Consider the following 14,060-nt stretch of genomic DNA (forward strand, 5'->3'; position numbering starts at 1 on the left):
AAAAATACCAGGGGTAGCAATGTGTCACTTCATCTTTTAACTCAGCAGAAGAAAAGAGAGAGGGAAAAGAGTCTGTGGGTGGGAAGCAGTTTATAAAGAAACAGTTAATGGCAATAAAAAGGAGAGAAAGGAGAAGAAAAAGAAGAGCTTTTTTCTTCTTTTTTTTATGTTTCACCCTCCTCTGCTCTGGAGAGAGAGAGAGAGAGAGAGAGAGAGTGAGAGGTTCGGTAAAAGAGGACTCCAGAGCTTGTTCTTTGGATTCTTGTGGTCATTGGATTTGAGCTCGCTCTTCTTTTGCTTTTGCTGCTCAACAGTGGGTTTGGGGGAGTGAGGGGACTGACAGCACGCAGAGAGGAGGTGTGGGCATGGGAGGGGTCATCATGGGTTTCCTGCTGTGCGCCTATGGAGAGTAATCCTTAGAGGACGGGCTCAGTTCATGACTTTACGGTGGTTTCTCTTTACCCTTTTTCCGTTCTAAAAATATTATTGTTTTGCTCTTCCTAATAGTCCTAGTCCTTTCTTTTTGGCTTTTGGCTTTGTATTCCGCTGTTGTTGGTGGGTTTTAGTGCTTCGTTTTGGTGGCCATTTTCATGCACTTTGGAGGTTGGTTTATTCTTCTTTCTCCTGCTTTTCCTCTCTCTCTCTCTCTCTGTATGTGTGTGTGTGTGAGGGAGTTTTCTCTTTTTTCATCATTTTCTTCTCTAAAATGTGGGATTTCTTTTGAGGTTTTCCATTTATGCTGGGCTTTGGTTTGATTAGTCTTGACTTCATGAGGATTTGTACTATTTTTTCTTGAAAAAATCAACCTGTTTTGCCTGGGAATTGATGAATGAGTTGGTATATTTCCCAACTTACAAAATACGAATATTTATTTGATGTATTTGATCCATAATATCATATGGTTTGCAATTACTTCACCTATACTGTTACTGTACTTTATTGTTTTAATGCTTTTCCCCCCTTGATCTCCATGTCTATATGCCAGTTCTTTCATTTGATTTATAGTTAGAAGGTGGTATTTTTTTTATGGATTTTCTTTCGCTCTTCTAATAACTCCACTGGAATACTAATGCAGTCTCATGCAGTCTCGCATGTTTTATTGACATCCATATATTTATAGTTATTCTATATGCCTTCAGATGTGGGATTTTGCCAACTTGATAGGATTCCTTCAAAGAAAGCAGTTGTTTTGGTCTCTCTGCACCCCCTTCTCCTCATTTGATGTGCTGTTTTGGTCTTGCAGGAGTTGTGATCACACAAGTTGGGAGTTGACTGGAGGAATAAGGATGCCATGGTATAAGCATTGAAGCATGGGACACTAGATCTTATAGATCTTTGGAACAACGCAAGGAAGAAAAAAGAAAGAATTGGAGAACACTATACACAGCTGAAATCAAGAGAAATTCATTAACAAATGGCAGGGAGGGTGGAGGTATTAGCTTAGTGTTTGTGTGTATCTCAGCTCTCCCTTGATTGTTTACTACTTTAGAGAGCCTGTGGCTGTCTCCTGTGCCTGATCATTAGCCCTTGGACCTCGTGGGCCTGCTGTGGAGCAGGGAAACAATATACCTTCTCCCTTGGACGGCATCTCTGGTTCTCCTCTTCATTGAGTGGAATGGCCTTTGAAGTCTAGACCCAGTAGTTTCTTCTTGTGTTGGATGCTCTGCATCCGTTTCTATTTTTAGTAACAAATCGATCTGGAAGTCCACTCCACCATCTTGTAATTGCACACTTGGCAGCGTTCTTTATAGCAGCTCTTATTTACACTACTGGGGATGCAGGGAGGCGGTATAGCTGTTCTTACGACAGTTTAGTGGGGTTGTGTGGTTTGCTCTGTGTCATAGAAGTGAAGGGTGTTTTTTGTTTTGTACCACAATGAAGTTTATGAAGCTTGGATCAAAGCCTGATTCTTTTCAGACGGATGGGAACAATGTCAGGTGACATATCCTAAAACTTCTTTTTTTGTTAAACATAAGCACTTTAAGAACTTATTCTGCATCTTCCTCTAGGTAATGACTTATTTTACTTTGAGTTTTTTCTATGATGTTTCTTCTTTTACCTTCTTTCCCTATCTATTAGTTTTACGCTTTTTTTGATTGGACTGCATACGATCCTGTTTTTGGGTAAATCTTTTTATTTAGTTCATCTACTTTTTTGGCTTTCTTTCTAGGGTCTATAGAAGATCCAAGTAATTTGATATCTTTGAGGATGGTACATTAAAATCCAAAGTAACTTGCAGATTATGTTGCGATATCTTGCTGCTTAGGTGGTTGGTGATTTTTAATCAATAGCACTGAATAATAATTTACTCTGCATTAGGCTTCATTTGATCTAAACTGGCTTTCGGCTATTGGCATCTGAAATTAGTTAGAAGAAAGAAAAAGGTGGATCTACTTTCCTCATGCTCTTAGTAGCCCCAGTACAAGGATGGATTTCAATATGTCAGTGTCATGGATTTGACATCACTAGCATTCGTTGCTGATTGTGCTTTTCCATGTGGCACATGCCAGCTTGTGTGAGATGATATTATGATGTTCTTCCTTCACTATTTCTATTCATTAGATGAAATTTTAGCCTCACCACTTGTTCATCTTTGGATAGCTCTTGGTTCTTCATGTATTTTCTAACATTTTTGCGGTTAATTTCTTTGATTGAGGCCAACAGGACTTCCGTTCACGGGTTAAAACCTCTCTCCTCAGTACTTGCACAGGAGAGTTTCTGAGTTCAACTTGGAAATGTGGCACTAACACCATTGTTCTCAAAAAATGTTTAAGCAAGACCTGTTGATCATCTTTTATACTGTGAATGGACTCTTGGCTTAAAATGAGCATGAGCAGTTGACAATAAATTGCATGACACTTTGTGTCGTATTGCATTCTTTTGAATCCAACCAAGAGGGTAGGGATGTGGATGGGTTTTAGTCTGCAACTTCAGCTTTTGAACTAGATTTTCAGAGATGAAGTTTTTCTGACTTTCTAGATCAACAATAGCCTCAATGATGCTCTACTTCACCTGGATTTTCATGCGGAAGAGTTCTTCTTGTGCCCCTATATTTGCTTCAGTTACTATCTCGAGTTTTCTCGTTATCAGGCTCAATTTAGAGTCTGCTTGCTTAAGCTCGGGCAGCTCCACTTTTACAGCATTGAGAACTGCCTTTTTCTTTTCTTTGAAATCTTCATCCTTCTGCGTCTTCATCTTCAGCTGCAACTCAGGATGAAGTTTTCAGCACTTCTTCTTGGTATGTCCACGAAGGTTACAATGATCATAATAAATTTTTCGAGTCGTGTTGGCGTGCTTCTTTGCTTGCTCCCTCTGTTGACATGGATTTCCATCGCTTTTTTTGAATTTGTCTCCCTTTTTACTTTTTCTAGACTGATTCTTTTCCTCAATCTCCATGGCCTTCATGCTGGCTTCGCTGATATCTTCAACTTTGAATACTTTCAGCTTCTTTCGAATACTTTTGTGGAGACCTTCGATGTATTTAATGAAAATTGCATGATCATCGATGGAAATTTTGAGGAAGATTGCTTGCTTGTGGAACTCGATGGTGTAGTCCTGGACAGACTAATTATTCTTCTGTCGTAAGTAATGCCACTTGATCTACCGATCTTTCTTATGACCGATTGGGGAGAACTACTTTTTAATTAGGCTTTTGAATTTGTTTCATGTCAAATTTGAAATGCATGTACGAATTCCACTAGATAAAAGCATGTCTAGAAAGCTTGAGACGGGCAAAAGCTACCTTCTGGATACTGGAGTATCCATAGTAAAATATGTTTCTAATTGATCTAGCTAGTTATTTAGTCTTTTCGCATCAACAACTTCGTCATATACAGGAATCTCGATTTGAGTATCAACTTTAAATAGTTGAAGAGAGATTTTTTTGTACCCGTAGATTGCTCATCCTCATTCTTCTCGCTAGATGGTGGATCTTCATCTCGAGCCGTAGGAGACAACTTCGTAACAGAAGTTGGTGGTGCTTGTTCTAAAGGTATTACCAATCTGGAGACGATCTTGGTGAGTTGGGCAATTTTCTCCTCTAGTTGTATGAGATGTCCCTTCGTCTCATCATCATCCATTGCGGAAGAACTACTAGCCATACTTGCCTTTGTCCTTCGATGTACTTGAAGCACGGATAGCTCTTCTCCTGATTGCTTTATTACTCATGCGTCTGGACCATGAACAGAGGCCCCTAGGCTCCTACAGATATAGAGGACCTGAGCTCTGATATTAATTTGATCCGATCGGAGAGAAAAAAGATTTTCTTCAACCTGCTCAACTCGAATCTCTCAAAAGATAACTAGAAGAAGATAGAAAATTTTCGAAAGTAGGGCTTTTAAGTTTCCTTTTCTTTCATTAACCCTTAAAAAAACAAGGTACACATCTTCTATTTATAATGATGAGGTCGTCCCTCATACAATTTGGTTCGGATTCCTCTTTTCTAATTCTAGTAGAACTCTTTTTTCTAAATTAGACATCTCTAGTAGAAATTTAGAAAAAGCTAAAAATCTTGAGGTAAATCTTGTCTTGTATATCAACTATGTTTTTTGTCGCTCCGCCTAATTCTTCTTATATAGAGATCTATGCTCGGTTAAAGTAAGAAAACTTCGGTTTGATTGGCTGTTTTGGAGTCTAAACAATAGAATTTCGGATCGGGATCGATTTAACCTCCTAGGAGGTTAGCCCAAAGTTGTAGATTTCAAAGAAATCTCCAATTTTTTTTAAAAAAGATAATCTTAGTCAAGCATCGTATGACTAAATTATGGCCTTCTGAAGTTTGGCTTGCGACTCGGCTTTTCGATGTGGCAGATGTCGCTTCGGAACCCTGTCCAGCACTACTCGTAGTGGTCAAAGTGGTCCACATCGTGTCTGAGGATCCTTCTGGATCATAATTTCCTCTTTTATCAGCAATCATTTTATTCCACCTCTCTTCATGGAATATTTAAACCCAAGAAGACCGAGTTTCATGGAATATAGGGGAATAGGGGGTCATGGAATCAAATAATTTATTCAATTATATTTGGCATTGAACCAAACAATTCTTGTTTGCTCCGAAATTAAGGTAGGATAAGGTTTGGGATAAACTCGACCCCAGCCACATCTCATTTGCCAATCTAGTGTTGCTTTGGGACTATTTATTCTAGGTAGAGGGCTTTATTCTGTGAAAATAGGGATAAATTATTCCATGGTGAGAGAGAGGGGACTATATTCCTTCCCACTTCTCAATTCTAATCCATTCCATCTTAAGGCAACCAAATAGAACCTTGACTTATATAATGAACAGGAGTAATCTTAACTAGGAATCGCCGTTCCAGCTTTTACTTGTAACTAAAAAAGCCTTAGGCTACAAGATGTAGTTGTTTTACAAAATTGGACAGGAATGGATAGTAGTGATGGTTTTTGAAATGTGGTGGCAATGATAAAGATATATGGGATTGAGAGAGGAGTTCTCCAAGGTTTGAGGCCTTTGAAGAGCTTGGAGTATGGCATCTCTTGGATAGGTTGATCTTTTTTTCTCTTTACTTGTAAAGGCTGGTGCTTAACAACATCTGATAGGATCATTTAAAGTAATCAACTAATCACAGTTGGAGCTTCATGTATTTAATTGCTGAAAATGACATTTTCGTTAAATGGGAGGTTTTCTGAGAGAATGACAATATGTGGGCCAATAAATTGTACATGTATGTATGTATGCATACCTTTCTTGTGGTCTGGTAGTATTCTCACCATGGTGAGGACCAAATTCCTTGTATGTTTATATTTACCATGGGCAATATCTTAAAGAGTATTGCACGTTACCACATACTTGGCTACTCTTGTTCCTCTCACTTGAATCTATCATAGTATCAGAGTCATATTTCTTCTTTGGTGTGCAATCATCTTCAACATTTGCATTTTTATCCTTGTGCTTCATTCTTGCAATTGGAGAGTGCTTTTGGAGTTTGTTGTTGCTCTTCTTTGGTTACGATTACTATGGTTCATCTTCATCTTGTCTTGCCTATTTGTTGGGATTTGAGATCCACTGTTTTGAGGCATAGTCTACTTAATCAGGAGTAGCCATCCAACAAGATTTAATCTTTAATATGCTACACTGTTCATTGGTTGTCTTCTCACGAGCAGCAGCTTGCTAATATATCTTTACAAAGTCATCAGCTTGCTGTTACAACTGCATCTACCAGCTGTTTGTTGATTTGTCTCTTTGCAATCAACTTCCTGTTCTACACAGAAGCTTGTTGGTTTGTGTTAGATAGATGGAAACTCAACCACCTTACTGTTCAGTGGCTGCTGTTTTAGTTGTCGGCCTTCACAAGCTAGTGATATCATGATATGCCTATTCTGGTTCCTACTAGGAGTTTAATGATTGGCCCCTTTTTATACATCTCATCTACATTGATCAGACTTCTTGCTAACATCAGTACATAGCTATAATTGTCTTGGATCTGCAACAGCCCACCAACTGTTTGGCAGGATACCTCATTTGCCTTGCAAAGATAACCTCAAACAGTCAGATTTCGCACTCCTGAGGATTGTTCTGTTGCTTGACTTAGTTGAGCGCTCTTTTGTCATGACCTCGGAGTTGTCTGCCCTTGCTTCATAATTACTCATTCTTTCTTGGAACTGTTGAAGTCATTCTTTTGGAGCATATTGTTAGAGCTTTCCGCTTGTATGCTACACCTCTAAGGTCCTACAATGGTATCCACCTACTTTTCAGATATTTTGTATTGTTCTGATTGGCTAGAGATGGTTGTTCGTGCTACTGTGCCTACCTCGTCAGCTTGTTCAGCCTCGACCACATCTAGATTCGGCTAGATTTCTTAATTCTTGAGCCTCCCATGACTGCTGATGCTTCCATCTTGGCACACCCATCATCACTTCGTACTCCTTTCCAGATATCTACTGCAGATGGCTCTCCCTTACCATTTAGACACCATGGCACTATTACTCCCTTTTGTGGTACTTCTAGTTGGTTTTCTATTTCTCATGATTTGCATTTTTCTAAGCTTGCAATGAATATTTTTTCTGCTAGTCAGCTTGTGGATAGCCATTGTACTATTACCTTTGATTCTTCATCTTGTTCAAATCAAGATTGTCATACTGCTATATTGATTGGGACAGGCCATAGACAAGGAGGCCTCTACTACATGGATCATCTTCTGCTTCCACTACTGCAGCTACCACTTCATCTCTACTAGTGGCATTAGTCCTTTTGATCTATGGCACCACAAGTTAGGACATCTTTCTGGACTTAGGCTTAATTATCTTGTTAGTACTGTGCTCTTGGCTCCATTTTGTTCACTCCCTGACACTTTATATAGGTTGTTAGTTGGCAAAGCATACAGCCCTTCCCTACAATCCTAGTGACACTATATCATCAGCTCATTTGACTTAATACATTTTGATGTTTGTATTTCACCAATTCCTTCTAAGGGTGGAACTCAATATTATGTCTTTTTTGTTGATGATTATAGTCATTATACTTGACTCTACCTTATGCATCATAACGCTCAGGTTTTTGTCAAATCTATAAAGAGTTTGCCACTATGGTCCATGCTCAATACTATGAGGTCATAAAAGTATTTCGCTCAGATTGTGGTAGTGAATTTTTATTTTTGTAGTTTTGGGCCTTTTTACTATCTCAAGGCACTTTATCTCAACCTTCTTGTCCACATACACAACAACAAAATAGTGCTGTTGTGCGCAAACATCGCCACATTCTATAGATTGCTCGTTCGATTCCGTTCCTACCCAGTTCTTAGTAGAAGCTGTTCTTACCATAGTGTTTCCAAGGTCACTACTGATGTTTCTCCTTTCAAGCGGCTTTTATCTCGTGCTCCCTCTTATTTTTATCTTAGGGTGTCTGGTTATACCTGTTTTGTCCTTCCACCTCTTAAGAGAATCAACCTTTCTACTTGATTAGTCATGTGTGTTTTTCCTGGGTAGAGCCTAGAGTATAAAGGACATCAGTGCTATGATCCTGTACCTTGATGCTTACTTGTCTCTAAGTAAGTTACCTTTCTAGAGTGTGTACCCTATTATGCTCTTCCTTCCCCACCTTCTCCTTTACCTAAGAGTCTTACCTTTCTTGATCCATGTCACTGTCATACTATAACCTCAATTCATTCTTCTACCCCAAGTGAGTCTTCACCGTCTTTACCAAATCCTCCTCCTAGGTCTCCTATTACCCATGTTTACACTAGGAGAGCACATTGCAGTCTATTGGTGGAGACTTCTTTGTCTATTGATCCTGCCATCCCCTCTACGGCGATGATCGTGATCCTCTGGCAACTTTTTCTAAGCATCGCTATCCTCTCGCAGTTGTCGTGCGCCAGATTATCTTTGAGATTATCATGTGACAGGTGTTCATTTTATTGGTGAAAACCAATTTATTGCATTATTTTATTTTTGTAATATGATGGCTTCTTCCACAAAAAAGCATTTTAGAAAGGGTTTAAAAGCTTCATTCATAACATTTTGCCCTTTGCACAAATTTTATCGCATACCCACTAGCAATACCACCAACATATTGAAGTTAGACATTGGGAAGCATATTATTGAGAAAAATATAATTGAAATCTTCCAAAGATTGTGCCTAATCTTTATGAGGTTTGTCAAAGAATCTATTTGTGATATTCGGCACTGATTCTGACACCATCAAACATAATTTTGTGAACCCTTTTTTGCTGGTTTCATGTTTGCCAAAAGTTATTGGGTTCAATGGACCTCAATGCCTTCAAATTCTATATATATCAGATTGTTATTGGGATCTCTGGAGACTGGACTTGTCAATGCCTTCAAGAATGTAAACATCATATGTTTATTTACAATTGCAGATGGGAGTGAGGAGAAAAATAAGATTGGCTTTTTTTGATAAATTTTTGTGATGGAAATATGGAATACAAAACAGTTTAAGAGGAATATGCCCACAAATATAAAAAACTCTGCATTGGAGGAAGACTAGAGTTACGACTGAATAGGTTATGACTTATGAGGTTCATAAATTTTACCATGGAAAATCAATAAAAATATTGTTGTGGTTAGGCCTTTCTAAATAATGGAGGTTGGATTTGATTGAAGAATTGGAAAGTGGAAAGACTAAGGAAATCTAGTCAGAGTTGATTGGTAAATTGACTAGAATTAAAAGACATCACATTGTTATGGTGACTTCGTTGTAAGAGCTGTAACAAGATGATGCAATACAAGCACATACTATGGGATGAATTCGATCACTGACAAATGATTTACATGATTTAAAGATTAACATGTGCATTATCTTGCATGAATCCATCAAACGATCAAACTAATCGTGCAGATGATGCATTTTGGAATGTTTAATGTAGGATATATTTAATCATCACTCTTACTAAATCAGCAAAGCATATCCACGAACATGGAATGAGAGACTATTCCAATAAACACTTGATCCAAAAGCATGTACATGTTTTTGAGCTTAGATTCGATTTAGTTCATGTGTTTCTTTGGTGCAAAAAAAAAAAAAACACTCGCATGTGTAGTTTCTTTACAAAATTAGCTAAACAAATGGATCCTGATCCATAGAAATTATGAGGTTGACTTGTATATGAAAGCTCATAATGTTCAAACAAAATAAATGAAGCAACGTTCTTTCACTAGAAATAGTGATTCGTACAACTTTTCTGCTGAAAATTCGCTGATCGGTAAGAATGGTGAAGCATATATTAAGTCCATTTGTGCACCTGTGACATTTTTAAAAAAGAAGCTTTTCTTCTGAAAAATCAAATATATTTTATTCAAGTTGTATTGAGAATCAACTGTTTGGTTAAATGAGCTCATTGTGTGCAAGTCATAGCTTAGTCATTCTACCAGCGAAATTCCACTTTCATCTCTCCTAGCTTATACCTGTAACTGTTCAAATTCGTTGTTTTTGCTCATTTAGCTCTGTCGATATTTTATTTATTTATTTATTTATTTGTTGAAATATGATTATATAGTTGTTTATCTTTGCAGGTTTGTGGCAACTGAGCTGGCAACTGATATCATTGTTCATGTAGGAGAAGTTAAATTCCATTTACACAAGGTAGGAACTCTGGTTTTCCAATCATAATGAATGTCCGAAATGATTATGCATGGACTCTGAATGTTTGACTTCTGTACCTTAATCCACTCACCTTGTGGCAAATGCACTTACCTTTCACGACGTATATGGGCGGTCTCCTCATTACTTGTGGAAATTGTATTTTAGTAATTTAGCTGAACTTAAATATATTCATTAAAATGGGCATGCAGAGAGTTAAAAAGTGCTGACATTTTTTTATTCTTTCTGCTGAATATAGGTGTTAGCTAATAACACCAAAGAATAGATATTGATAATTGTAATGAATTTCCTTAATCTTTTACTGCTAGGCCATTATGTTAGAACTTGTATGAGGAAAGCAGGGTGGTAATGGTTTTAAAAGTAATTATTGGGATATGTAGCGCCTTTTTCACTAGGCAGTTGTCTTTTATATGTCCATTCTTCCTAACTATATTACCTTTATCATTCATGCACCTTTCAAATACAATTCATGTTGTTAAAATAAATAAGTTGCGGGGACAGTTTAACAAAAGGTAATAGGCCTTTCATTTATGTATATAGGAAAGCATTATTCGTCATTGTGCATTGTGTTCAATCTCTGCTGGTTCAGTTTCCTCCAGGCCTCTTTTTCCTTTTACTTACTGTGCTTACCTTTTCCGCACCAATTGAAAAAATGCAGTTTCCTCTTCTGTCCAAGAGTGCTCGCTTGCAAAAGCTGGTGGCAGCTACCAATGATGAAAGCAATAATGAGATTCATATTCTTAATGTTCCCGGCGGCCCTGCTGCATTTGAGATTTGTGCTAAATTTTGTTATGGTATGACTGTCATCCTCAATGCTTACAATGTGGTTGCAGCCCGTTGTGCAGCAGAATATCTAGAAATGCATGAATCTGTGGAGAAGGGGAATCTGATTTATAAAATCGAAGTCTTCCTCGACACAAGCATATTCCGCAGCTGGAAAGACTCAATTATAGTTCTCCAGACTACAAAGTCTCTGCTACCTTGGTCTGAGGATCTGAAATTGGTGAGCCACTGCATAGATTCTATAGCTTCCAAGGCCTCCATTGATGCTTCTATGGTGGAATGGTCTTACACTTATAACCGAAAAAAACTTCCGTCAGAAAATGGTCTCGATACACAATGGAATGGGGTCAAAAAACAACAGTCAGTACCTAAGGACTGGTGGGTCGAGGACCTCTGTGAGCTTGAAATGGATTTCTACAGGCGGCTTATAATGGCCATCAAAGCTAAGGGAAGAATGTCCGGGAAAGTGATCGGAGAGGCTCTGAAAGCTTATACATATAGAAGAATTCGAGGTTTTGGCAGAGGTTCCCTGATCCATGAAGGTGACGTCATGAAAAGTAGGTCACTGCTAGAGACCATTATCTGGTTATTGCCGTTTGAGAAAGGTTCCGTATCATGCAGTTTCCTTCTTAAGCTACTAACAGCTGCAAGTTTACTGGATTCTGGCGAAATGGGTAAGAAGGAGCTCATCAAGCGAATAGGCCGCCAATTAGAAGAAGCTTCAGTACCTGATCTTTTGATCCCCAGCATGTCAGGGGAGGACACTGTGTATGATACCAACATGGTTCTTAGTATAGTGGAGGAATTTGTGATGCAGGATAGTGGTGCTGCTCATACTAGCCCAAAGGCATCTGAAGTGCTCGAGGAGACCAGGAGCCCGGCTATAGTTTCAGGTAGTTCAAAGATCAGTGTAGCGAAGCTGGTTGACGGGTATCTTGCTGAGATAGCAAAAGACCCCAAGTTACCTCTTTCAAAGTTTGTTGATCTCGCTGAAATGCTGTCAGCTGACTCAAGGCCAGTGCATGATGGGCTTTATCGTGCTATTGACAGGTATCTGAAGGTATGAATATCGGAATCCTTCAAAAGTTACATTCTTTCCTAATCCTTGTAAAAGATATGGTTGCCTGGACCATCACAGGACTGAAATTAGAAATTCTATATAGCATTAAATTTAAAATCTGCTCCCTAGAAATAAATTGTAGGCTTGAAGAATCATAATCAATGCATTATCATGTGATGAAGTTGCTACTATGTTAGCTACTATACTTTAAATGATTCATTCTTATTATTGTGAGCAGGAGCATCCGGGCCTGAGCAAAAGTGAGAGAAAGAAGATTTGTGGTCTGATGGACTGCAAGAAACTGTCTGCAGATGCCTGCTCTCATGCCGTGCAGAACGAGCGCCTCCCACTACGGGCGGTAGTCCAGGTCCTCTTCTTTGAGCAGGTCAGGGCAGCAGCTACTGCTGCAGGCCGGACCGAGAACTGTGGTGGTTCCTATGGGAGTTCGAGTTCAGGCGTCACTACCAACACAGAGGATGACTGGGATGGACTCCCAACAGTTGAAGACCTCAAGTTGCTCAAGTCTATGAAGCTCGTAGGCGGCGGGGAAAGCGAGAGGAGCAGCGACAGCAACGCCGCTAGTAAGAACCAAGGCAATGACAGAGCTGGCAATGGCAAGGTGAAGGGCATCATGATGCCCAAGAAGATTCTAGGCAAGCTGCTGTCGAGCAAGGGGCAGGGAGGGGAGAACACTAGCTCTGATACATCTGGTAGCCCAGGCTCAGCAAACCAGGATGAGCCCAAGTCCACACCTTTAAGGAACACAAGATACTCAGTTTCATGAGCAACCTGCATCACTTAGGCCGAGCACGATGAAAGCTTACAAATGGTCTCTTTTGTGTGATCAAAGACCCAGTTTTGCATGTACCATAGAAAGGTGGTATGGTTTTGGTAGAAGATTAGAATGTTGAACAAGAGAGAATGTCGATGTGGGTGAATGTAATTGTCTATTATTTTATATTGTAGCAAAAGAATCGGTTAAATCTTCTATGACATCCATCCAACTGCATCATTTGATGGTTGGGAATGCCTTCTGATTCTTGATGGTGGAAAGAAAGCCAGAATGATCTATTTTTGCATGTAATCAACTGACCAAGAATGGAACCATTAGAGTGGTTTGCTTGAAGTGCTCTCACCTCAAAAAGTTCATGTTACAGGTGCAAAGCTTAGCTGCCCATTTGATAAGAATCAAAAGCATGGGGATGAGCAATACTTACATAGCATGAATATCTTTTCCATAAAAAATAATCTAATAAAGAGAAAAGCAGACGTGGAAGAACATTGTGAATCATGTTTCTGCCCAGCAGAGACTGCACGTCCACAAAATTATTCTTGTATATGTCAAGTTTGATTTCCTTGCCCTTTATGGTTGAGATCCTATATGAATCAAGCTTTATTATTTGAAGATTGGTTATTGGAGCACACGGAAGATCGAATTTTTTGGGATGTCAGGTCGAAATGACATAGTGTTTAGAGGAAAAAAAAGGGATCCGTTGGCCATAGCTACCATATTTGAAAATTTATTGATTGAATTTGTGCGAGCTCAATATTTTGGTGAAGTAGTCCAAAGGAGAACTCTACCCACTCGTTGGAACCCTCCTTGGAACTACTACTATGAACTCAATATTGATGGTGCAATACTTAAAAATGACTTCTAACAACTAATATAAGTGTCGCAAGAATAGCAATTATTATCAGAAATTACTTGGATCAGTCCATTGCAATGATGTCAAAAAAAGAACGGGAATTGTGATTTCCACTTGATGCATTGAAAATTAATTACATGAGTTGGTTTTTAGTTTGTGCACTAGACTTGAGAATCACTAATATTGTGATAGAAGGGGATGCCCAAAACATTAAATGACTTCCATTGCAAAAGAAGAAGATTTCTCTATTGTCGGAGCAATTATCGACTCGATGAAGTTTGAGGAGTTGTGCCATGCTCTCATGCAAGTTGAGGAGGGAATTGGATTACACATCTTTTAGCTAAAAATGCTTATTCGATTGATTTCTAATCAGTTTTGATTGGAAGATGCCTCTTTTTTTTCTTTTCCAAATCAATTGCCGGAAGACTAACGAGTTCCACGATTTAGCAAAGTCATCATCTTTTCATCAAAAAAAGATGGTTCACTTCCATGTGTTTTG

The 14,060-nt window shown here is 38.8% G+C and overlaps 1 protein-coding gene across 4 annotated transcripts; it reads left to right on the plus strand.

The window, feature by feature from the left end:
- Positions 1-206: 206 nt before the first annotated feature.
- On the plus strand, positions 207-12,952 carry LOC103705290 (BTB/POZ domain-containing protein NPY2). 4 transcript variants are annotated; one of them, XM_008788946.4, is made up of 5 exons: positions 207-447; positions 1,244-1,937; positions 9,985-10,054; positions 10,731-11,915; positions 12,154-12,952. In XM_008788946.4, exons 2-5 carry the CDS (start codon positions 1,876-1,878, stop codon positions 12,697-12,699), a joined length of 1,863 nt encoding a protein of 620 aa, XP_008787168.2. In that variant the 5' UTR covers positions 207-447; positions 1,244-1,875; the 3' UTR covers positions 12,700-12,952. The 4 variants fall into 4 exon arrangements, with proteins under 4 accessions (XP_008787168.2, XP_008787170.2, XP_038983394.1 ...); XM_008788948.4 differs by lacking the exon at positions 207-447 and adding an exon at positions 473-603; XM_039127466.1 differs by lacking the exon at positions 207-447 and adding an exon at positions 666-837.
- The last annotated feature ends 1,108 nt before the right edge of the window (positions 12,953-14,060 follow it).

The sequence above is a fragment of the Phoenix dactylifera genome, chromosome 6 (assembly GCF_009389715.1).
Source record: "Phoenix dactylifera cultivar Barhee BC4 chromosome 6, palm_55x_up_171113_PBpolish2nd_filt_p, whole genome shotgun sequence".
In the NCBI taxonomy this organism is placed as follows: domain Eukaryota; kingdom Viridiplantae; phylum Streptophyta; class Magnoliopsida; order Arecales; family Arecaceae; genus Phoenix; species Phoenix dactylifera.

Excerpts from the sequence above, each read along its gene's own strand:
- LOC103705290 (XM_026803956.2), top strand. The coding sequence starts at position 8,266 with ATGATCGTGATCCTCTGGCAACTTTTTCTAAGCATCGCTATCCTCTCG. Across the intron at positions 8,358-9,984 it reads TTGAGATTATCATGTGACAG|GTTTGTGGCAACTGAGCTGG; the intron begins GTGTTCATTTTA and ends TTATCTTTGCAG. Across the intron at positions 10,055-10,730 it reads TTAAATTCCATTTACACAAG|TTTCCTCTTCTGTCCAAGAG; the intron begins GTAGGAACTCTG and ends GAAAAAATGCAG.